General features: G+C 41.2%; 1 protein-coding gene across 2 annotated transcripts; it reads right to left on the bottom strand.

Annotated features, from left to right (window-relative positions):
• Positions 1-19,493: 19,493 nt before the first annotated feature.
• On the bottom strand, positions 19,494-24,496 carry LOC106576860 (cytochrome c oxidase subunit 6B1). Of its 2 annotated transcripts, XM_014154366.3 has the most exons (5): positions 24,396-24,480; positions 22,921-23,063; positions 21,468-21,605; positions 20,397-20,497; positions 19,494-19,706 (listed from the first exon to the last, which is right to left on the bottom strand). In XM_014154366.3, the coding sequence occupies exons 3-5, from the start codon at positions 21,571-21,573 to the stop codon at positions 19,653-19,655; spliced, it is 261 nt and encodes an 86-aa protein (XP_014009841.3). In that variant the 5' UTR covers positions 21,574-21,605; positions 22,921-23,063; positions 24,396-24,480; the 3' UTR covers positions 19,494-19,652. The 2 variants fall into 2 exon arrangements, with proteins under 2 accessions (XP_014009841.3, XP_014009831.3); XM_014154356.3 differs by lacking the exon at positions 22,921-23,063 and having other exon boundaries at positions 24,396-24,496.
• Between the last annotated feature and the right edge of the window lie 1,208 nt (positions 24,497-25,704).

Below are 25,704 nucleotides of genomic sequence, written 5' to 3'. Positions count from 1 at the left end.
CTGTGAGTATAACAGATCTCATATGGCAGGCAAAAACCTGAGAAAATTCCAAGCAGGATGTGGCCTGTCTGACAATTTGTAGTTCTTCTTTCTAGTCCCTTTCGAAACTACAGTATCTCTGGGGTTACGTTGCACTTTCTAAGGCTTCCATTGGCTTTCTAAAGCCTTCAGAAAGCGGATTGAGGCATCTCCTGTCTCTGGGCAGAGTATGGTAGCTCAGTTTGTCAGTGGTCTGCCTGGTGACTAAGAGACTGGATATGCTGTTTTTTATTTTCCTCTTTGAATGCAAACACTATTGTCCGGTTGGAATATTATCGCTATTTTACGAGAAAAATACCATAAAAATTGATTTTAAACAGCGTTTGACATGCTTCTAAGTATGGTAAAGGAACATTTAGAATTTTTTGTCTCGAAATGCGCTCACGCGTGAACAATACGGAGGTATTTGGACATAACTATGGATTATTTGGAACAAAAACAACATTTCTTGTGGAAGTAGCAGTCTTGGGAGTGCATTCTGACGAAGATCAGCAAAGGTAATACAATTTTTCTAATAGTAATTCTGAGTTTAATGAGCCCCGAAGTTGGCGGGTGTCAAAATAGCTAGCCGTGATGGCTGAGCTATGTACTCAGAATATTGCAAAATGTGCTTTCACCGAAAAGCTATTTTAAAATCGGACATAGCGAGTGCATAAAGGAGTTCTGTATCTATAATTCTTAAAATAATTGTTATGTATTTTGTCAACATTTATGGTGAGTAATTTAGTAAATTCACCGGAAGTTTGCGGTCGGAATGCATGTTCTGAACATCACATGCCAATGTAAAAAGCTGTTTTTGGATATAAATATGAACTTGATTGAACAAAACATGTATGTATTGTATAACATAATGTCCTAGGAGTGTCATCTGATGAAGATCATCAAAGGTTAGTGCTTCATTTAGCTGTGTTTTGGGTTTATGTGACATATATGCTTGCTTTGAAAATGGCTGTGTGATTATTTGTGGCTATGTACTCTCCTAACATAATCTAATGTTTTGCTTTCGCTGTAAAGTCTTTTTGAAATCGGACAATGTGGTTAGATTAACGAGAGTCTTGTCTTTAAAATGGTGTAAAATAGTTGTATGTTTGAAAAATTGAAATGATTGCATTTTTGAGGTTTTGTATTTCGCGCCACATTCTTCCACTGGCTGTTGAATAGAGTGAGACAGTGACGTGCCACCTAGCCCATAGAAGTTAAAGCCTGTCTTTTTATTTTCTTCATCTGCCTTTCTGTTGCCATTGCTAATTTTATCTGTCTCTTTAACCTCACACTTACAAATAGCTAACTTTTCTGGTAAAAGTACAGCATCTAATAGGTTCAAAATCAACTGAGCATGTGTAATAGGTTTACCAGAAGTGGTTACCATTCCTCTTGTGGCAGAATTCCCAACTGGGGCTGCTCTCTTTGCCAAAACCTTGGAGAATTGCATTATGCATCACTTTCTCTAATTACACCCCCCTGTACCAAGTCTTCAAAGGTGGGAGTAATCTTTTTTATGGCCTCGGATTTCTGTGGGGGTGACAACCACATTCAACAGAATCCTTCAACAGGTTATCTAGACATAACCTGGAGTTCAGGATTGGAATGCATGCCTGCTCTCCCGACATCTCATGTTTCATAACCAATGGAGCAGACAGTCTTTCCACTGTCGGATGTCCGAAAGCTAAACAACCAAAATCTTTTCCTCAATAGTTCTTACTACTTCAGGCTTAAAATATATCCTAAATACTTAACCTCTCTGGGGCAGGCGGGACGAATTCGTCCCACCTACGTAACAGCCAGTTGAATCCTGTGGCGCGATTTTCAAAACCTTTGAAATGCTATTACTTCAATTTCTCAAACATATGACTATTTTACAGCTATTTAACCTCTATGGGACCGGCGGGACGAATTCGTCCCACCTACGTAACAGCCACTGCCAGCCTGTGGCGCGATTTTCAAAACCTTAAAAATCCTATTACTTCAATTTCTCAAACATATGACTATTTTACAGCCATTTAAAGATAAGACTCTCGTTAATCTAACCACACTGTCCGATTTCAAAAAGGCTTTACAACGAAAGCAAAACATTAGATTATGTCAGCAGAGTACCAAGCCAGAAATAATCAGACACCCATTTTTCAAGCCAGCATATAATGTCACCAAAACCCAGAAGACAGCTAAATGCAGCACTCACCTTTGATGATCTTCATCAGATGACAACCCTAGGACATTATGTTATACAATACATGCATGTTTTGTTCAATCAAGTTCATATTTATATCAAAAACCAGCTTTTTACATTAGCATGTGACGTTCAGAACTAGCATACCCCCCGCAAACTTCCGGGGAATTCGCTAACATTTTACTAAATTACTCACGATAAACGTTCACAAAAAGCATAACAATTATTTTAAGAATTATAGATACAGACCTCCTCTATGCACTCGATATGTCCGATTTTAAAATAGCTTTTTGGTGAAAGCACATTTTGCAATATTCTAAGTACATAGCCCAGGCATCACGGGCTCGCTATTTAGACACCCGGCAAGTTTAGCACTCACCATAATCATATTTACTATTATAAAAATGTCATTACCTTTTGTTGTCTTCGTCAGAATACACACCCAGGACAGCTACTTCAATAACAAATGTTGGTTTGGTCCAAAATAATCCATCGTTATATCCGAATAGCGGCGTTTTGTTCGTGCGTTCCAGACACTATCCGAAATAGTAAAGAAGTGTCGTGCGCTTGGCGCAATTCCTGACAATAAAATTCAAAGTATTCCATTACCGTACATCGAAGCATGTCAACCGCTGTTTAAAATCAATTTTTACGTCATTTTTCTCGTAGAAAAGCGATAATATTCCGACAGGGAATCTCCTTTTCGGCAAACAGAGGAAAAAATCCCAAAGGCGGGGGCGGTCGGGGTCACGCGCATAAGCTAGTGTCTCTTGATGGGCCACTTGAGAAAGGCGATAATGTGTTTCAGCCTGGGGCTGGAATGACGACATTCTGTTTTTTCCCGGGCTCTGAGAGCCTATGGAAGACGTGGGAAGTGTCACGTTAGAGCAGAGATCCTTAGTAAATGATAGAGATGGAAAACAAGTTCAACAAATGGTCAGACAGGCCACTTCCTGTAAAGGAATCTCTCAGGTTTTGACCTGCCATTTGAGTTCTGTTATACTCACAGACACCATTCAAACAGTTTTAGAAAATTTAGGGTGTTTTCTATCCATATGTAATAAGTATATGCATATTCTAGTTACTGAGTAGGAGTGGTAACCAGATTAAATCGGGTATGTTTTTTATCCAGCCGTGTCAATGCTGCCCCCTAGCCCTAACAGGTTAAAGACAAGACTCTCGTTAACCACTATGGGCTAGGTGGCAAGCGTCCCACCCGTGGTGCACTCCATCAACAGCAGGTGCATTTCAAGAGCGGCAAATTTGAAACCAAATAAATGTCAAAATTCAAATTTTTCAAACATACAACTATCTTACATCCTTTGAAAGATAAACATCTCCTTAATCTAACCACGTTGTCCGATTTCAAAAAGGTTTTACGGCGAAAGCATAAAGTTAGATTATGTTAGGAGAGTACATTGACAATAGCTGTGTGTAATGTTTTGTCAATTCAAAGACAGGCGTCACCAAAACCATAAAACCAGCTAAAATGATGCACTAACCTTTTACAATCTCCATCAGATGACACTCCTAGGACATTATGTTAGACAATGCATGCATTTTTAGTTCTATCAAGTTCATATTTATATCCAAAAACAGCGTTTTACTATGGCATTGATGTTGAGGAAATCGTTTCCCTCCAATAACCGGCAGTCAAGTCAGCACCACAAATTAAATAATTAAAATTAGAAAACATTGGTAAAATATTATATTGTCATTTAAAGAATTATAGATTTACATCTCTTGAACGCAATCAACTTGCCAGATTTAAAAATAACCTTACTGGGAAATCACACTTTGCAATAATCTGAGCACTGCGCCCAGAAAAATACGCGTTGCGATACAGACTAGCCGCCATGTTGGGGAGATCTAAAATCGAAAATACTATGTAAATAATCCATTACCTTTGATTCTCTTCATCAGATGTCACTTCCAGGTATCACAGGTCCATAACGAATGTAGTTTTGTTCAAAAAAGCTCATCATTTATGTCCAAAAATCTCCGTCTTGTTAGCACATGATCTAAGCCCGCCGGACTTCACTTCATGAACGAGGGGAAAAAATATATTTACGTTCGTTCAAACATGTCAAACGTTGTATAGCATAAATCATTAGGGCCTTTTTTAACCAGAACATGAATAATATTCAAGGTGGACGAATGCATTCTCTTTTATAACGTATTGGAACGAGGGTACCCAACATGAACTCGCGCGCCAGAGTCTAATCGGCCATCACCGTTCCATGGCTCTTGTTCGGTCAGATCTCACAGTAAAAGACTCAAAACACTTTGTAAAGGCTGGTGACATCTAGTGGAAGCAATAGGAAGTGCCAAAATATTCCTCAGCCCCTGTGTTTTTCAATGGCATAGGTTTAAAGGTAATACAACACATCAGGTATCCACTTCCTGTCAGAAAATGTCTCAGGTTTTTGCCTGCCAAATGAGTTCTGTTATACTCACAGACACCATTCAAACAGTTTTAGAAACTTTAGGGTGTTTTCTATCCATATATAATAAGTATATGCATATTCTAGTTACTGGGTAGAATTAGTAACCAGATTAAATCGGGTACATTTTTTTATCCAGCCGTGCAAATACTGCCCCCTAGCCCTAACAGGTTAATCTAACCACACTGTCCGATTTCAAAAAGGCTTTACAACGAAAGCAAAACATTAGATTATGTCAGCAGAGTACCCAGCCAGAAATAATCAGACACCCATTTTTCAAGCTAGCATATAATGTCACAAAAAACAAAACCACAGCTAAATGAAGCACTAACCTTTGATGATCTTCATCAGATGACACTCCTAGGACATTATGTTATACAATACATGCATGTTTTGTTCAATCAAGTTCATATTTATATCAAAAAACAGCTTTTTACATTAGCATGTGACTAGCATTCCCACCGAACACTTCCGGTGAATTTACTAAATTACTCACGATAAACGTTCACAAAAAACATAACAATTATTATAAGAATTATAGATACAGAACTCCTTTATGCAATCGCGGTGTCCGATTTTAAAATAGCTTTTCGGTGAAAGCACATTTTGCAATATTCTGAGTAGATAGCCCGGCCATCACAGGCTAGCTATTTTGACACCCACCAAGTTTGGTACTCACCAAACTCAGATTTACTATAAGAAAAATTTGATTACCTTTGCTGTTCTTCGTCAGAATGCACTCCCAGGACTTCTACTTCAATAACAAATATTGGTTTGGTTCCAAATAATCCATAGTTATATCCAAATAGCGGCGTTTTGTTCGTGCGTTCAAGACACTATCCGAAGGGTAACGAAGGGTGATGTGCCCGGCGCGTATCGTGACAAAAAAATTCTAAATATTCCATTACCGTACTTCGAAGCATGTCAAACGCTGTTTAAAATCAATTTTTATGCGATTTTTCTCGTAAAAACGCGTTAATATTCTGACCGGGAGTTGTTGTTTTCGTTCAAAGACAGAGAAAGTAAAATGGACTCTTCACGTGCATGCGCGCACCTGTCTCATTGTTCTCAGATCGACCACTTACCAAATGCGCTACTGTTTTTCAGCCAGAGACTGGAGAGTCATCATTCAACATTCTGGCGCCGTCTGAGAGCCTATGGGAGCCTTAGAAAATGTCACGTTACAGCAGAGATCCTTTGTTTTGGAAAGAGATGACAAAGAAGGCCAAGAAATGGTCAGAGAGGGCGCTTCCTGTTTGGAATCTTCTCAGGTTTTGGCCTGCCATATGAGTTCTGTTATACTCACAGACACCATTCAAACAGTTTTAGAAGCTTTAGAGTGTTTTCTATCCAAATCAATTAATTATATGCATATTCTCATTTCTGGGCAAGAGTAGTAACCAGATTAAATCGGGTTCGTTTTTTATCCGGCCGTGCAAATACTGCCCCCTAGCCCCAACAGGTTAAGAGTGTGCTCCTAATCTCAGCTCGTTACCTGTATAAAAGACACCTGGGAGCCAGAAATCTTTCTGATTGAGAGGGGGTCAAATACTTATTTCCCTCATTAAAATGCAAATCAATTTATAAAATTTTTGACATGCATTTTTCTGGTTATTTTTGTTTTTATTCTGTCTCTCACTGTTCAAATAACCAACCACTAAAACTATAGACTGATCCTTTCTTTATCAGTGGGGAAACTTACAAAATCAGCAGGGGATCAAATACTTTTTTCCCCCACTGTATATCAATTTCACAGCCTTGTTGTGTTCAATTTCTTACACTGCCGTCTCATGTGCTTAAATTACAAATATGTCTAAGAGCTTTAAACTTAAATTATCAGTTATACAAATTTCCTTCAAATCAGTATCACAAATGACCTTAAATTCCCCATCCAAATGGCCCTCTCATGAAGCTGATCAGACCACAAAGGAAAGCCATGATAGAGGTCAAAAGTCATACCACCCTTTCAACAATGTGTTTCTTACTTTTTTAGACAAATTAAAGAAAAACCGTCAAACATTATCTACACGTTGTATCCCAGGTTCCCAGAACATTCCCTTATCAAAAGAATTCACATGTTTAATTAAACTCCAAAAATAAAATTCTAAAATTCCATGTGTGTATACCCCTTTAAGATATCGTGGCTCTAGGAAACATTCCAAAGAGAAATAATGAAGCATTCATTTTCCCAGAGGAAAAAAAACACAACCATTTGGTCAGCAATCATTATACTACACTGATTCAGAAACCCAAAAGTTGACTACAAACAAAACCTAATAATAATTCCACTGTACTCCCTCCAATCATTAGTTTTAAAATTCCTCAATGGTTATGTGTACTTAATTGAACATGCGCTACCATTGGATACAATACTGTACTTCGAATCTATGAAACTCCCCTATTTAACCTACTACTTGACTAGTTTGACCCAAGCTTGCTTTACAACATTTAAACCCCTTCAGTCTATCTGCAAACAGGCTCTCAAAGTGTTTGATAGGAATACTCTGCCATTAGACACACACAACTGTGATTAAGGTGCACTGTCCCTGTAAAAAATAAAATTAACTCAACCGGTAATCCACTTTACTGACCTGACATTGTTCCACGTAACGGAAACAGATTGTAATATTAGAATACATTAACTTCCTGTTTAATTAACTTCCTGTTTAATTGGTGTTACTAAACAATTTAACCTAGAATCAATAACCAGAAACTATCACAAAACTTTTACGATTCAACTATCCAGACCTGAATTGCTTACAGCCAATATATAGCCCAGCGCGCATAACCGTCTTCTTTTTTACCAAAATATAACCCCTACTCAACCAACGTTCTGCCTTACCTCTATCGTAAGATTAAAACATATGTTACAACTTTCTCCTCTCTTTCGGCTTCACACTTATGAAATGTCCAAGACTTTAAAAGTACCATGTAAATCGCCAAATTTATAAAATACTTCATTCAACTGTTTTAGAATAAAAAAACACATTTCGGTGGGTACAACTCTATCGCAATCACCTATCCGCTCATTATTATAATTAATTAGATTCAGGTAACTGTCTCTTCTTTGATTCAGATACTTAAAAACAACTCCATTCCCTTTATTTCATTTCAGCCGACCATTTAGGCAACGTACTACATTGAATTCGCCTCACTATTATTTTGAATGAATTAGTCCTTCAATTTAAACTAAACAAGCTATCAAAACGTTCGGTTTATATCTTAAACAAACACTAACAACCGTATCGTTCCAGGCAAAACATACCAATAGTTGAATGACAATAAGTAACTCAAATTTTAATCCACTGGTGCATAGGCCGGGAAATGAACCCTGGCCTCCTGCACGGCAGGTGTGAATTCTACCTCTGAACCACCAATGCTAATGCTTAGGGTTGCAATTTTGGTGGTTGTGTCCTACTCGGTCACAATGTTTACAGGGAGCCTTACACTCCCGGGCGAAATGTCCTGTCTTATTGCAATTGAAACACTTTCTATCGTCTGGTTCTATCCATTTTCTACTCTCCCTGTTTCCCCCTTTCTCTTTAAAATCTTTCCTGCTCTTTCCTGCAATGTCAAATATTCTGCTCCTGTCTGTTCTTTCTTACTTTTCTTTTCCCTGAAGCCTCCGTTATGCTTATCTACGATTATCTCGAGAGTTACTATCAGATGCTCTCCTTCTTTCTGTTCTTGCCTTCCTTCTCTCGGAGGTGCCTTACAGTCCCGTGAGATATGTTCCTTTTTATTACATCTTGAACACGGCCCCTTACACTCCCACGCAAAATGTCCTGTTTTATCGCAATTATAACACCTCCTATTATCAGACCCTGTCCATTTTCTGCCTTCTCTGTCTGGTCCACTTCCCTTAAAGCCTCCCTTTTTCTGACCTACAACTTCCCCAAGAGTATCTATTAGGTACTCGGCTCCTTTCAAGTCTCTCTTACTTTTCTTCTCCCTTTCATTCTGTTCATGGTGAATTGCATACCTCTTTACTTCGGCCAATGTATCTGTTCCCCACCCAACCAGAGTCTTTTTTATTGCTTGGCAATTTTCAGGTCTCATACCACTCAAGAAAGCTATTTTTAGCTGTTGGCGATATGGCCCATCTCCTCCTCTCCCAGGGCCAGGTTGGATCAGTCCACTATTTGTATTAAACACGTCCCTCAATCTTTCCAAATATTGACTAACTGTCTCACTGTCCCCCTGTCCACATTCCTGGATTTAAAAAAAATCAGCATACCTGTGATAATAATCCCTAAGATTATTGCATAGTTGATTGAGTTTATCCTGATAATTTCCGTCTGCAGTCCACTGCGGAACAACTCTGTCCCCCTGTCCTGGGGTCCAGTCTCCCTTCACGGCTACCCAATCTTTTCCCACTATCTGTCTAACTGCTCGTTCCAGCTCCCCGGTATTTAGTTTAAAACTTTCGGTCAATCCTTCCATGTCCCCCTAAACCCCTCTATTTCTGTCTTTGGGTGTACTATTCCCTCTACAGCACTTACAGCACTTACTACATCTCTCTTACGGGTCCTTTGTCTTTTCTCACCTCCATCCTTTTCGGCTATCTCTCCTAGAGTGGCCATTAGATACTCTTGGCTACTTCATTCTTCTTTCTTGACGACTTCCTTTTTCTCAGATTCCATATATCTCTCGTCCCCGGTTAATTCCGGGACCTCTTTGGAGGTTTTACTACCTATTATTAGTTAACCCTTCCCATTTTAGTAAAAGTATTTGATCCCCTGCTGATTTTGTACACTTGCACACTGACAAAGAAATGATCAGTCTATAATTTTAATGGTAGGTTTATTTGAACAGTGAGAGACAGAATAACAACAAAAAAATCCAGAAAAACACGTCAAAAATGTTATAAATTGATTTGCATTTTAATGAGGGAAATAAGTATTTGACCACCTCTCAATCAGAAAGATTTCTGGCTCCCAGGTGTCTTTTATACAGGTAACGAGCTGAGACTAGGAGCACACTCTTAAAGGGAGTGCTCCTAATCTTAGTTTGTTACCTGTATAAAAGACACCTGTCCACAGAAGCAATCAATCAATCAGATTCCAAACTCTCCACCATGGCCAAGACCAAAGAGCTCTCCAAGGATGTCAGGGACAAGATTGTAGACCTACACAAGGCTGGAATGGGCTACAAGACCATCGCCAAGCAAGGTGACAACAGTTGGTGGGATTATTCGCAAATGGAAGAAACACAAAAGAACTGTCAATCTCCCTTGGCCTGGGGCTCCATGCAAGATCTCACCTCATGGAGTTGCAATGATCATGAGAACGGTGAGGAATCAGCCCAGAACTACACGGGTGGATCTTGTCAAGGCAGCTGGGACCATAGTCACCAAGAAAACAATTGGTAACACACTACGCCGTGAAGGACTGAAATCCTGCAGCACCCGCAAGGTCCCCCTGCTCAAGAAAGCACATATACATGCACGTCTGAAGTTTGACAACTGGGTGAAAGTGTTGTGGTCAGATGAGACCAAAATGGAGCTCTTTGGAATCAATTCAACTCGCCGTGTTTGGAGGAGGAGGAATGCTGCCTATGACCCTAAGAACACCATCTCCACCGTCAAACATGGAGGTGTAAACATTATGCTTTGGGGGTGTTTTTCTGCTAAGGGGACAGGACCACTTCACCGCATCAAAGGGACGATGGACGGGGCCGTGTACCGTCAGATCTTGGGTGAGAACCTCCTTCCCTCAGCCAGGGCACTGAAAATGGGTCGTGGATGGGTATTGCAGCATGACAATGACCCAAAACACACAGCCAAGGCAACAAAGGAGTGGCTCAAGAAGAAGCACATTAAGGTCCTGGAGTGGCCTAGCCAGTCTCCAGACCTTAATCCCATAGAAAATCTGTGGAGGGAGCTGAAGGTTCGAGTTGCCAAACGTCAGCCTCGAAACCTTAATGACTTGGAGAAAATCTGCAAAGAGGAGTGGGACAAAATCCCTCCTGAGATGTGTGCAAACCTGGTGTCCAACTACAAGAAACGTCTGACCTCTGTGATTGCCAACAAGGGTTTTGCCACCAAGTACTAAGTCATGTTTTGCAGAGGGGTCAAATACTTATTTCCCTCATTAAAATGCAAATAATTTTATAACATTCTTGACATGTGTTTTTCTGGAGTTTTTTGTTGTTATTCTGTCTCTCACTGTTCAAATAAACCTACCATTAAAATTAGAGACTGATCATTTCTTTGTCAGTGGGCAAATGTACAAAATCAGCAGGGGATCAAATATTTTTTTCCCTCACTGTATATGAGATCCGGCTCGAAGGACCAATTGTTAAGGGAATTGGTTAAAGATACATTTAATCTTTAACCAATTCCCCTAGGTTTGTAAGACCCTGGGTTCACTAATAATTGGGCAAAGTCTCAGATTTTATAAAAAAGGTTCAAAGATCTTTATTCATGAGGGCTCTCAAGTCAAAAATGAGGACTCAGTCCTTTTATAATACACACATACATTCCTATCTTTAGACCACTCCCTTCTCAAACAACCAGTACTTTTCCACTAACCACAAAGAACCATAAAAGTTGTCACATTCTTCAAGGCTTTCACCTCCCCTCCCCCGTTGGGACCCTCTTGATTTTAAACCCTCTAATGATTTTCTATTATCTACTCTACAACTTCACTCTGTTTACATCCCTACTAAAGAATATAACATCATAGTATTACAATACTAACAGATCTACCCACATCCTGGTTTTATCTTCTCCTAATTATCAAACATTTCACCCTATCCTACAATTTCAGAGTGGAACACTTAAGTCATTATTCTAACCCATACAAATTATTCTAACAGTCCATTACATGAAATCCAAATAAAAATCTATTTAAATTGCAGATTGTAATGCAACAAAATAGGAAAAATGGCAAGGGGGATGAATACTTTTGCAAGGCACTGTACATGTTCAAATTACTTCTAACCTGTACTCCCGCACACTCACCCGGTACCCCCTGCATATAGCCTCATTATTGTTATGCTATTGTGTTACTTTTTATAATTTTTTACTTTAGTTTATTTGGTAAATATTTTCTTAACTCTTCTTGAACTGCACTGTTAGTTAAGGTCTTGTAAGTAAGCATTTCACGGTAAGGTCTACACTTGTTGTATTCGGCGCTTGTGACAAATAATGTTAGATTTTTTGAGAATAAGAGACTTGCTTGGGCCAAGAAACACAAGCAATGGACACTAGACTGATGGAAATCTGTCATTTGGTCTGATGAGTCCAAATTTGAGATTATTGGTTCCAACCGCTGTGTCTTTGTGAGACACAGAGTCGGTGAACGGATGATCTCCGCATGTGTGGTTCCCACTGTGAAGCATGGAGGAGGAGGTGTGATGGTGTGGGGGTGCTTTGCTGGTGACACTGTCAGTGATTTATTTAGAATTCAAGGCACACTTAACCAGTATGGCTACCACAGATTTCTGCAGTGATACACCATCCCGTCTTGTTGGCGTTTAGTGGGACTAACATTTGTTTTCAACAGGACAATGACCCAAAACACACCTCCAGGCTGTGTAAGGGCTATTTGACCAAGGAGAGGGATGGAATGCTGCATCAGATGACCTGGCCTCCACAATCACCCGACCTCAACCCAATTGAGATGGTTTGGGATGAGTTGGACCGCAGAGTGAAGGAAAAACAGCCAACAAGTGCTCAGCATATGTTGGAACGCCTTCAAGAGTGTTGGAAAAGCATTCCAGGTGAAGCTGGATGAGAGAATGCCAAGAGTGTGCAAAGCTGTCATCAAGGCAAAGGGTGGCTACTTTGAAGAATCTCAAATCTCAAATATATTTTGATTTGTTTAATGCTTTTTTGGTTACTACATGATTCCATATGTGTTATTTCATAGTTTTGATGTCTTCACTATTATTGTACAATGTAAAAAAATAATAAAGTAAAGAAAAACCCTTGAATCAGTAGGTGGGTCCAAACTTTTGAATGGTACTGTATGTTTTTGGAATGTTCGTTCAAATCACCTCATATTTTTTATTTTAGCTGTTCAGAAATATGAGGTAGAGACAGATGCCTGCTATATTACCTTTCATCCTCTCGGCATCAGCTTTCTGGCGCTGTTTTGAATGTGACTCGATGGTTCATTGTTCCTTGCATGCGATTGCTCTGGTGTTGGGCAGACCCATTGCCAGGATAAGGGGGTAGTTGAAATCATCAAGAGGGCAACATTTTTGGGGGCTCTTGCATTGAAATGATATTGAATTGTGCTTGTATCACGCTATACCACAATAAACAAAGTTAAAATTATGAGACTGAGATCATTGAGTGCTTTTGAAGTGACAGTGAGGTTGGCGTAAAATCTGTAGTCTATCTCAGCGAACAGAACAAAACAGAGGTACGAAGTAGTAGGCATAGTAAACTAAATATCAGATCAATAAAGGCATGACCTAATCTACTAAACAAAAATATAAACACAACATGTAAGGTGTTAGTCCCATGTTTCATGAGCTGAAATAAAAGGTCTCAGAAATTTTCCAAATGCACAAAATACTTACTTTTCTCAACTTTTGATCACAAATTTCTTTACATCCCTGTAAGTGAGCATTTCTCCTTTGCCAAGATAATCCATCAACCTGGCAGGTGTGGCATATCAAGAAGCTGATTGAACAGCATTATCATTATACAGGTGCACCTTGTGTTGGGGACAATAAAAGGCCACTCTAAAATGTGCAGTTTTGTCACACAACACAATGCTGGCAAATTTTGAGAGAGCGTGCAACTGGCATGCTGACAGCAGGAATGTCCACCAGAGCTGTTGCCAGATAATTTAATATTAATTTCTCTACCATGTCGTTTTCGAGAATTTGGCAGTATATCCGACCGGCCTCACAACCGCAGACCACGTGTACCCACGTCAGCCCAGGACCTCCATATCCGGCTTCTTCACCTGCATTATCATCTGAGACCAGCCACCTGGACAGCTGATGATACTGAGGAGTATTTCTGTCATAAAATAAAGCCCTTTTGTAGGGAAAAACTCATTCTGATTGGCTGGACCTGACTTCCCAGTGGTTGGGCCTGGCTCCAAAGTGGGTGAACCTATGCCCTCCCAGGCCCACCCATGGCTGTGCCCCTGCCCAGTCATGTGAAATCCATGGATTAGAGCCTAATGAATTGATTTCAGTTGACTGATTTCCTTATATGAAGTGGAACTCGACTTTTCTGAACACTTGCAGCCTCATTGATGCTCTGTGGAACTTCCTGAGTAATCGATCATTCCATTCTCTCCAAAACATTTTGTAAGATCCCCCTCAAATATGAATTGGATTAGTTAAGCTTTCATTCGGTGTAGCATGCTTCTTCTCTGCTGACTGAACACGTTTCTCTAAGTGGAAAATTAGTTCTCGCACTTAGCTTCCTCAGTGACAATCCCACTAATAAGCCCTATGATTTCATTTAGAATAATGTGTGATGTGTATGTGGCATTGTGGGGTGTAGTGCTAAACACCTTGGCAAGTTCCTTGTCTTTTCAGAGAGTATATTCCATCATAGATAGAAAAAAGTCCACTGCCACCCTCCCCTCTTGACTCTATTGTGTCCAATGTCCCCCCTCAGTGGTTGCTGGTTTGAAACAAGGAACTCAATAAATGTCAACAATCGCCGACACTTACATGTGATTTCTTGCCAGCTGCACATCATTAACAAGTGTTGACACCTGAGTACCCATACCCAAACTAAGTTTTCTTTCCACAGTACAGTGCATTTCAAATGCTCTTCGCGTTATGCATGCCTAGCGAATCCATTAGTATCAATAGCATGCTTCCAGTTAGAATACCTAGATTTGGTGAGGGCCTTGTCTGCATTAACATTGGACCCAACACAGAACTTTGGACATGGGATTTTTTTTTTTTTGCATCTGCAGTAACCAAGTATTCCAGACACTCTCTTCCTATGAACCAGTTACTATTAAACAAATGTTTTTGGACAGAAAACCTACAGCTAGGGTAGGATTCTAGGCTAACCTGAGCTGGCTCCTCTGTTCCAAGATCGTCAGGAACAGTCAGAGGTGTAATGGGCTGCGGAGCCATTATCCTGGCGGAACTTGTGAAAGAGGGGGAAGGCTCTGCACGCGGAGCTAGCTGGAGCTCGGCAGCATCATCGCTGCTGGGCTTGGCGGCGGCCTCTGTGGTTTGATGCTGCTGCTGCTCATTGCGCTCCTTCGGCTTTGTTTGGATACTTTGGCGGAGCCAATGTTTGATATCCATCGTGACAGTGGGAGATTAGTTGGTTTGAGCTAGCTAAATAGGCTACGGCTAATAACACTAACACTTTTTACAGATAGCTAAGAAGCTAACTAAACTATGTATTGGTGTGAGGCAGAGTTGAGTGATGCAGCTTCAATGGTAAACTTGTCCCCACCCATATAAATCAAAATAAAATATTACAGGAGGAGGCGAATCACGTTATTCACTTAGCCTACCACAGATGAGAAGCGTTTTTTCCGGTATGGTCTTGGCGGCATACAGCCTGGGAGACGAGCTGCCGGTTAGGCGCTGTTCAGGGCTTAAATGCCAGACGAGCCATCAGCTCTGAGTCGATGAGTTCAGTAAATACTGTAATGTGTGGACCAGTGGCGCAACAATATTTTTGTTTTTGCGCTTGACTGAATCTGGGGGACGACGTGCTCGGGAATGCGTGCGGATCGCGAGATTGAGAACAAACAGCCCCGGTGAATGGAAGCTTTGTGCTGCCCACCGCAAACCCGAGAACAAAAGACTATGGCCACTGAGTTCGGACACAAAAGCACGGTCATGCAGAAATCATGAGACCGGCACAGTGGGTGGTAAAACAACAGTAAGAATGGCCTGCTCATTTTAATCTCGATCAACACTTTCTAATCTTCATTGCCCACCAATTCCCTGTCTGGAACCTGACAAACTCTCCTGCCTAGACTACTGCATAATAATTTGTTTACTAAACATTGCTGTTCGTACCAATTCTGCTTTTTTTAATGTAGCATATTACTTTTATTATCCCTCACAAATGGCCCAAAAAAAGTGTTTATTATGCTTAGCCAACCCACTACCTCTCTAAATTCAGAACTCCTCCAGCAGAACAAAGAGGGAGAAGAACAGAGATAAAGAGAGAGAACTCAGAGAGGACAGGACATACTGTAGTGGCAGTGACAGGTGTGCTGACCTGGAAGATGGATGGATGTCTAGGTACAGAACAGAGGAGCAGGCTGCGTACAGAGAGGGCCTGACCAGGGCTTGTTGGAGCTGGCCGGTGGTGCATTATGGAAGAGGGTAGGGTGAGGGTATGAAGTGAAGAATGTTCTTAATTAGAACAAACGAGGCCTGGACTCTGCCAGAGAGTGGAGGAACACAGTGAATGAAAGGACTAGACACTGTTCTCTCTGCTAGTAATGGACCTGTCAACATACTGCTGCAGTTACAGTGTGTGTGTGTGTGTGTGTGTGTGTGTGTGTGTGATTTCTAAAGAATTTAATGCAGTGTGCTGCTGTTTCATTTTGTGTATGCACTTCTGAAAAACTTCTTACATTGGAGTCATTTAGCAGAAACTTAACCAGAATGACTCACGGTCAGTGCATTCAAATATATTTAGTAGGGTAAAACAACCACATATCACAGTCATTGCGAGTACTCTTCTTCAAAATAGCCGTTATCAGCAGAATCAGTGCAAGGAAGATAAGACAAGTTCAGGTATGAGTGCAAGAAATATAAGGTTGGTGAAGAGTTCTGTTTTCAGTTGTTTTCAAAACTTGGGGAGGGATACTGCTGTTCTGTCTTTCTCTGTCTGCAACTGTGAGTCTTGAGCCAACTTCCTTTTCTGAAACAGGAAACTGTGAAATGAGAACCGGAAGCAGTCACCAAGTGCAGCAGACAGATTCTCAGAAGTGTGATCATACAGTGAGAGCCAACCACTGTGACTTCCATTTGCATCCTCCATCCTGCACGAAACCCTAGACGTCATGCCTATGAAACCCTGCCCATTCTCCAAGATGTCACTGCCTATGAAATCCTGCCCGTTCTCCTAGAAGTCATGCCTATGAAACCCTGCCCGCTCCCATAGAGGTCATGCCTATGTAACCCTGCCCATTCGCCTAGAGGTCATGCCTATGAAACCCTTCCCGTTCTCCTAGAGGTCATGCCTATGTAACCCTGCCCGTTCGCCTAGAGGTCATGCCTATGAAACCCTTCCCGTTCTCCAAGACGTCATGCCTATGAAACCCTGCCCGTTCGCCTAGAGGTCATGCCTATGAAACCCTTCCCGTTCTCCTAGACGTCATGCCTATGAAACCCTGCCCGTTCTCCAAGACGTCATGCCTATGAAACCCTGCCCGTTCTCCTAGATGTCATGCCTATGAAACCCTGCCCGTTCTCCAAGACGTCATGCCTATGAAACCCTGCCCGTTCTCCAAGACGTCATGCCTATGAAACCCTGCCCGTTCTCCTAGATGTCATGCCTATGTAAGAATATTTTAAGATAATACACAATGCAGAGGACGAGAGGACTAAAGGTCAAGAGAGTACTAACAATCATTAGGGAATTATCAATGGAAATAGTTGGTTTTCAGTTCAACATTTGTTTAGAATCTGTGTAGGAATGTCAGTCCTGGACTCATAGCTACGTGTGCCACATTTTCATTGGTCTGAATCGTCTGTACATTGAGTTTAAAATAGAATACTTGTTATTTGGCCATTGGCCCAATTTTACTACAAGGAATTGTAATCGGTCAACCACAGGCTAGGGCTGGGGGTTATAAATTACACCGTGTCGCTTTGTTCTGTGGAGAGAATCACAGGGGAGAATCACTGAGGACAGGGGAGAATGAACATCCATCATCTACCTCCCCACATGATTTATCTCTTTCAATAAACCTATTTTCTTCCCCCTGATTTTCTTTGGGGTCGGTGTTATTAAAGAGTAACATCAACTGCTAACACCTATGAAACCCTGCCCGTTCTCCTCCAAGACATCACTGCCTATGAAATCCTGCATGCCCTCTAAGACATCACTGCCTATGAAACCCTGCATGCCCTCTAAGACATCACTGCCTATGAAACCCTGCCTGTCCTCCTCCAACACATCACTACTTATGAAACATCTATAAAATGAGAGGGATGTAGAGGAGGCACCTTCACTACTGAGAAGGAAAACCCTGCAGAAGAAACAGTTTCAACCATCCATACAAAAGCAGAATGACATGCATTGCTTAAGTCTAGTTTGGAATGTGTTTGCTTTCAGTCCAAAAACAAGTCAATCCTGACAAATACAAAAGGAATTTGGTTGTTTGACAGGGACCCAAAAGTTTGATTACGTGGGATTGACAGACATGACTTTTGTGTAGTCTATCACTCTCTCCCTCCTCTCTGTCACATTCTGTCTGTGGTCTCAGAGCTGTTGCCAGGGAAACCAATCGGCCAACATCTCCACTGGTCACGTGGTCTCGCTAAGCCAATAACATTGCCATGCCAGGGAGCTATGAAAGCCTGCTATAGTCAACAGAGGGAGGGGGAGAGAGAGGTGTGTTACGTGCACTCAGACACACTCCATATCCACCCTACTGATGTGGTCATGATATATGGCACAACAACAAAAAAAAAATAAATCAGCAGACATTCTCACTGATCAGAAAGCTCTTCAAGATTGCCAGTATGAAGAAACTGGTTACTTAGCAGAAATGCATTGAATTGATCCAACACTGCCACCCTGTGTTACAAAGTGGGCATTGCATTGAATTTATTTCTAGTAATGACTACAGCCATCATATGGAGATTAGCTGCTATGGAAGACTTAGAAGCTGCAGAATCAATGTCAGTCTATGCTGTGCACTGAGCCCAATCATAAAATGTATAAGATTGATTGGAATTTCTCAGTCAAAAAAAATTTGCATTCCTAATGACCAACAACTTTTCAATAGACCGACTATCACAGAAACATCATTGTAACTCAAACATGTCCAGCTGAATTAAGTGGTATATCAAAGTAAAAAGAACCCTGTCAAAATAGCGAGAATGGGTTGTATTTTCAACATTCAGTGTCTCTCCTGGCTCAAAGTAGATGAGATTGACCACATCACTCTTGTAAGAAACATACTGTTGAAAATTCTAAATTGTTTGTATCTCACTTACATACAGATGACACAGTACTTACCCCACCAGACATGCCACCAGGGGTCTCTTCACGGTCCCCAAATCCAGAACGCACTCAAGGTAATGCACAGTATTGTATCGAGCGATGGTTGCATGGAACTCACTTCCAACTCGGGTCACTCAGGCAAGCGGCAAAGTTAGTTTAAAAAAACAACAAAGTGAGGCAAAACCTTACAGCCTCTGACCCTGTATGACAGGAATCATAAACTAGATTCAGCCGCGGACCAAATTACAAATAATTTGTAGACTGCAAATTGACCACATAAAAAAGTCAAACGTTGCTTACGTTCATATACAATCATATATATCTCTATTATGTGTGGGAATACTTTGGATTACCAAAATTTAAATCACTGATTTGCTGGTGTGTTTTTAGTCTTTTATGTCCAACAATAAAAAATTAAATAACTTGGGGGTCCAAATAAAATAACCTGCGGGCCTGATTCGGCCCACCAGTTGGAGAACCCTGCCGTATGACCTAAAATCTTGTATGTATATGCTGTGTATATATATGCAGTACAGGACTTTTTTTAGTTGTATTGTTCTTATTTAAAATGTGTTTCTGTTCCTGTATATCAGTGTTATGTATTTTGCCACGTTTTAGGTTTTGTGTGGACCCAGGAAGATTAACTCCTGCAACGGCTAATGGGGATCCTAATAAAATACCAAATGAACCACCACCAGACAGGTTCAAAACAGGTGCGCATTTTTATTAAGTGTTTGTTACATTAGTAACACTGTTAATAACATTTAGAATGGTGTGGTACGAGGTCAACACATGTCCTTAGGCACGCTACAGGGGTCAAAGTTGAAGGTGTGGCTAACAGAATGTCCTGAGGTCAGCCATTTTAGATCTTGCCGGGAAAGCTTCCGGCCTCTATCTGGTCGTCCCACTTGGCGACCTGCAGGAGGAAATGCGCTCTTAAGGTTAAACTGTTAAACAGTGTAACTTACAGTTATAACACGGTAGCTACTGTAGCCTTCATTCTGCCTTCACTTTACACCCATCCCATGCTTTCAGATCTATGAAAAGTGTCTAAGGGTAGGGGGTAGGAATCGACTTCAGACTGGGACCATGGTCAGTTATTGGACTCACAACAGAGTGTATAAACACTTGCAACATAACAGAGTGTATAAACACTTGCAACATAACAGAGGTCCACACTGTATACCAACTACCACTTCAGGTAAGGACATTTGAGACACAGAAGAACAGGTACATTCATAACTGTACCACTCAGTGGACATGTCAGAACAGACTGTTGGCAGAGTTTAGACATGCCGGAACTACTAAAGGCTTCTATGGAATGTGGTGCTCAGACTGTTGGCACATTGTGAATAGTTGAGGCACTGCTAATGTGAGTGAAAGTAGGTTCTAACGTGAGCTGATTAAAGTGATTAATCATCCATCTCTAGGGGAGGTCCAATCATTGCTGACAATACTACACAACCATGGGAAGGCAGTTAGGGGGCATTGTGTGTATGCCCACTCCTTTAGGCTCTGTTTGAATAGTTTGCCACTCTATAGCTCTGCTTAAACTTATAAAGGAGTGCCCGCCCCATACTATGAGCCACAGTGGCAGCATACGTACCCAGCTCATGGGACAGATACTCTTGTAGACCCTCTGGTACCAGTCACAGGGAGCCACATCCTGGCCCTTGTCTGACAAAGCTTTGTTGCACCTGTGGAAGTCTAGAAAGAGAGGGAGGAGAGAGTTAATATTGACAGAATGAAGTGGTAAACATTAAGACAGTTATTACAACTTTTACTGACACTGGTGTTACGTTTCTGAACCTAAAACTCTAATAGCAAACAGCCACCACAAATGAACCCTTATCTGATGTGCTAAACAGTGGGGTCCCGTGTGCCTCAGTCGGTTGAGCACGGGCGCGTGCAACGCCAAGGTTGTGGGTTTGAATCCCACGGGAGACCAGTATGAAACAAAATAAATAAATGTATGCACTCACTACTGTTAGTGTGCTAAATGACTAAAATGTCAATGAAAAAAGGGGAAAAAAAGTACACCGACAGATACATTAGGCTATCCTTACTAAATGAGTGTTGAAGACCGAAAAGATCTGGCATACCCAAGTAGTACCCTTGCCTAACGGACATATCAGTCAGTACAGACAGTTGGCTTATGATGGCGTACCTTGGTGAATAGCTGAGGGACAGCCAACATTCTATCTGGTCTAATGTGAACTGATAGTGATTTAGATCACTCTGTCTGAGGTGCTTCTCATGGGGCTCTTATCAACCAAAGAAGTTGGACATGCATCAATGCTTCGAGAGCAAATACCACCGTTTACAATGCACATCAACTGCAAATCATCAACTGCATGATTCAAAGTGCAGGCAAATGAGTTTAAAATTGGCCTTCAGATAACAATCCTTGTTTTGTTAACCAACCCAGATCTTTATCTTTGTGAACAAAATTGCTGGGAAGGGAACCAAGAGTGTTCAGGGTGGCAGAAGAGCCTGATGGCTAGAAGTATCCTGTCCTTGCACCATTGTGTGTGTGTGTGTGTGTGTGTGTGTGTGTCAGTTGGGAGGTAGAAATGAGCAGTAGACTGCTGGCAGGCGCTGGAGAAAGAGGGGGAGAGGGAGATATAATGTGTGTCAGGTCAGAATACAGAAGTAGTTGATCAGCTAGCTAACTTACCCAGATAGTTCTGAAAGCAGTTGCGGGTCTGGTTGGTGTTGGGGAAGCGTGCGTCGAAGGGAGCCGTCCTGTAGTTCTTTATCTTCTCCTCAATAACGTCAGACATGCTGGCTAGCTGGCGGTCTCACTATGTCAACACTGAAACACATCGATAGGGAGATGAAACTAAACATGAGTTGTACACTAGTCTCACGAGGCCATCCTTCCAAATCGGCTCTCGTTGACTGGCGTGGGCTTCCGAAGCTAACTACACACAGTAGGAAATTATCTTGTTGTCATGATAATAGAATATGGAATGGACTAATTCAGATAGGCCTATTAGCTAGCAAAATACTTATCCATGAAAGCCTGTACAGCTGTCTATTTGACTAGGTCATAGCTAGTGCAATGACAACTCACAACTAGGACAGACAGACCGATAGAAAGCTTGTTTATTTTATTTATTTCATCTTTACTTAACCAGGTAGGCCAGTTGAGAACAAGTTCTCATTTATAACTGCAACCTGGCCAAGACAAAGCAAAGTAATGCAACAAAAACAACAGAGAGTTACACATGGGATAAACAAACGTACAGTCAGTAACACAATAGAAAAATCTATATACAGTGTGTGCAAATGTAGTAAGATTAGGGAGGTAAGGCAATAAATAGGCCATATTGGCAAAATAATTACAATTTAGCATTAACACTGGAGTGATAGATGTGCAGATGATTGTGTGCAAGTAGAGACACCGGGGTGCAAAAGAGCAAATAAAATAAAATAAAGAAGAACAATATGGGGATGAGGTAGTTGGGTGTGCTATTTACAGATGGGCTGTGTACAGGTACAGTGATCGGTAAGCTGCTCTGACAGCTAATGCTTAAAGTTAGAGAGGGAGATAGAAGACTCCAGCTTCAGTGATTTTTGCAATTCGTTCCAGTCAATGGCAGCGGAAAACTGGAAGGAAAGGCGGGCAAAGGAGGAATTGGCTTTGGGGATGACAGGTGAAATATACCTGCTGGAGAGCATGCTACGGGTGGGTGTTGCTATGGTGACCAGTGAGCTGAGATAAGGCGGGGCTTTACCTAGCAAAGACTTATAGATGACCTGGAGCCAGTGGGTTTGGCAACGAATATAGTTGAAGTCGGAAGTTTACATACACTTAGGTTGGAGTCATTAAAACTCGTTTTTCAACCACTCCACAAATGTCTTGTTAACAAACTATAGTTTTGGCAAGTCGGTTAGGACATCTACTTTCTGCATGACAAGTAATTTTTCCAACAATTGTTTACAGATTATTTCACTGTATCACAATTCCAGTGGGTCAGAAGTTTAGATACACTAAGTTGACTGTGCCTTTAAACAGCATGGAAAATTCCAGAAAATTGTATCATGGCTTTAGAAGCTTCTGATAGGCTAATTGACATAATTTGAGTCAATTGGAGGTGTACCTGTGGATGTATTTCAAGGCTTACCTTCAAACTCAGTGCCTCTTTGCTTGACATCATGGGAAAATGAAAATAAATCAGCCAAGACCTCAGAAACAGAATTGTAGACCTCCACAAGTCTGGTTCATCCTTGGGAGCAATTGCCAAACACCTGAAGGTACCACGTTCATCTGTACAAACAATAGTACACAAGTATAAACACCATGGGACCACGCAGCCGTCATACCGCTCAGAAAGGAGCGTTCTGTCTACTAAAGATGAACGTACTTTGGGGCGAAAAGTGCAAATCAATCCCAGAACAACAGCAAAGGACCTTGTGAAGATGCTGGAGGAAACAAGTACCAAAGTATCTATATCCATAGTAAAACGAGTCCAATATCGACATAACCTCAAAGGCTGCTCATCAAGGAAGAAGTCACTTCTCCAAAACTGCCATAAAAAAGCCAGACTACGGTTTGCAACTGCACATGGGGACAAAGATTGTACTTTTTGTCCTCTGGTCTGATGAAACAAAAATAGAACTGTTTGGCCATAATGACCATCGTTATGTTTGGAGGAAAAATGGGGAGGCTTGCAAGCACCACCATGTTGTGGGGGTGCTTTGCTGCAGGAGGGACTGGTGCACTTCACAAAATAGATGGCATCATGGGGCAGGAAAATTATGTGGATATATTAAAGCAACATCTCAAGTCAGGAAGTTAAAGCCTGGTTGCAAATGGGTCTTCCAAATGGACAATGACCCCAAGCATACTGCCAAAGTTGTGGCAAAATGGCTAAGGACAACAAAGGCAAGGTATTGGAGTGGCCATCAAAGCCCTGACCTCTATCCTGTCAAATTTGTGGGTAGAACTAAAAAAGCGTGTGAGCAAGGAGGCGTACAAACCTGACTGAATTTTTACTAGAATTAAATGTCAGGAATTGTGAAAAACTGAGGTTAAATGTATTTGGCTACGGTGTATGTAAACTTCCGACTACAACTGTATGTAGCGAGGGTGGGTCGTATATGGGTTTTGGTGACAAAACGGATGGCACTGTGATAGACTACATCCAATTTGCTGAGTGGAGTGTTGGAGGCTATTTTGTAAACGACATCGCCGAAGTTGTAACCTTAGCTAGCTTGATTTCAGTCATGGAAGGTGACTTATCAATCCTTATTTTCTGGTAATTAACGTTAACAAATAAGTAAAATAATTTAATGGAGATTTCTGACTAGCTAGAAAGTTTAGAAATTACAGCTCACTAACCACATCGAATGAACTAATGTAGCATAGCTTGCTAGCATAGTTGACATAGCTTCAAATGTATTTGTTGGCTTGCTTGCTGGCTAGCTACATTAGCTTAAACTCAGCTAGCTAGCCGGCTGTATATCAAAACAGTGGCACGGCACACGTTATTTCCAAAGAATTGAAATACTTCCACACAAACAAAACAATACCGACCATCAGTATATTAATTGAAAGAGACAAATTCTTATGATTTTCCGGCAGTTTTCCACGACCTACCTTGGACTGTTTCTTGTGTCCTCTCTCACCGGAAGACCGTAACGCAGTGTATGCTGGGATGTTGTGAGTGGACTAGCAAGTGTAATCACCATGGTATGGGAATGAGAATAAAGTCATAGTTTCCCAGGTTTTTATGCATAATTCTTTTCTCTATTGTCTATAAACAATGATTAGAAACACAAATTATGGTAATCACTTTGGGATTTTTAAGCCATATGAAGTGTAATCACTGAATTTAGCATAATTTATTTACACTAAGAAGATCATGTCAAACATGTCAGTGATAGCCTAGTACAGTGTTTCCCAACGCCAGTCTCCCATTACCCCCAACAGCACATTTTCTGCTGTAGCCCCAGACAAAAACACCTGATTCAGTCCCAAATCAAAAGCCTGATCTCCTGCCTCAAATCAACAGGATGATATTCCGTCCCAAATCAATAGCATGACCTCCTGTCCAAACTCAACAGCATGATATCCTGTCCCAAATCAACAGGATGACGTCCTGTCCCAAATCAACAGCCTGACGTCTGTCCCAAATCAACAGGATGGCCAATGCTGTGAGTCATCTATTTTTACCCCTGCCTTTCAACATCTAGAAACCTCTGCAAATCTCTGTCCTCCAGCAGCGTTGTCTTGCTCATAAAAGTTGCTCACACATTTGTAAGCATTGTAGGCTGTGAGAAGAACTTGTTTGTTTTGTTAAAAAAATACAGGGCCCACAGTAGCAGGCCAAAATGGACATTGTGATAAAGCTTTGCCCAGGCTAAAAAAAGATCCCCCGCAACTGTGTCAGTATGTCTAACAATAGTAAAGATAAATGGCTTCTAACTCTTCTCTGTTCCCAAAGAAAAGAGAGAGGAGAACAAGGAAAAGAATACTATGTAGGCCCACACCTGAACTGTGCCAAGTTTAAAGTGTCATTCTTTTAGTTGACAGTTATTCCAACGAAAACCAACAGAGTTGCCTACCTGGAAAAGGGGATGAGCTGTCACCCGTGCGTCAAAAGCAAACATAACAAAGAAACTCCATGACGCAAAGGAGTGTTCACAGGCTGCTGTCACCCGTCCATCCCTGTCTGTGAGCACCTCTCCAAACCAAAGACCTCACTCAGGGTGTCTGGACGAGCTCACTACCTACTCAGTGGAAGTACACTGTGTGGTTTGGCACACTGTCTCATTTCGAAAGGAAGCGTCTAGTTTTTGTTTGTTTTGGTAGTACCTGTAATAGCCTATAATTTCAGTTGCATAGTTTCAATCTTTATTGTACATTTATTAACACATTGTAAGAATGGATGTCTACATACATCCCT

Source organism: Salmo salar, chromosome 02 (assembly GCF_965601325.2).
Source record: "Salmo salar chromosome 02, fSalSal1, whole genome shotgun sequence".
NCBI classification, from domain to species: Eukaryota; Metazoa; Chordata; class Actinopteri; order Salmoniformes; family Salmonidae; genus Salmo; species Salmo salar.
This window is presented reverse-complemented; position numbering and strand designations above follow the sequence as displayed.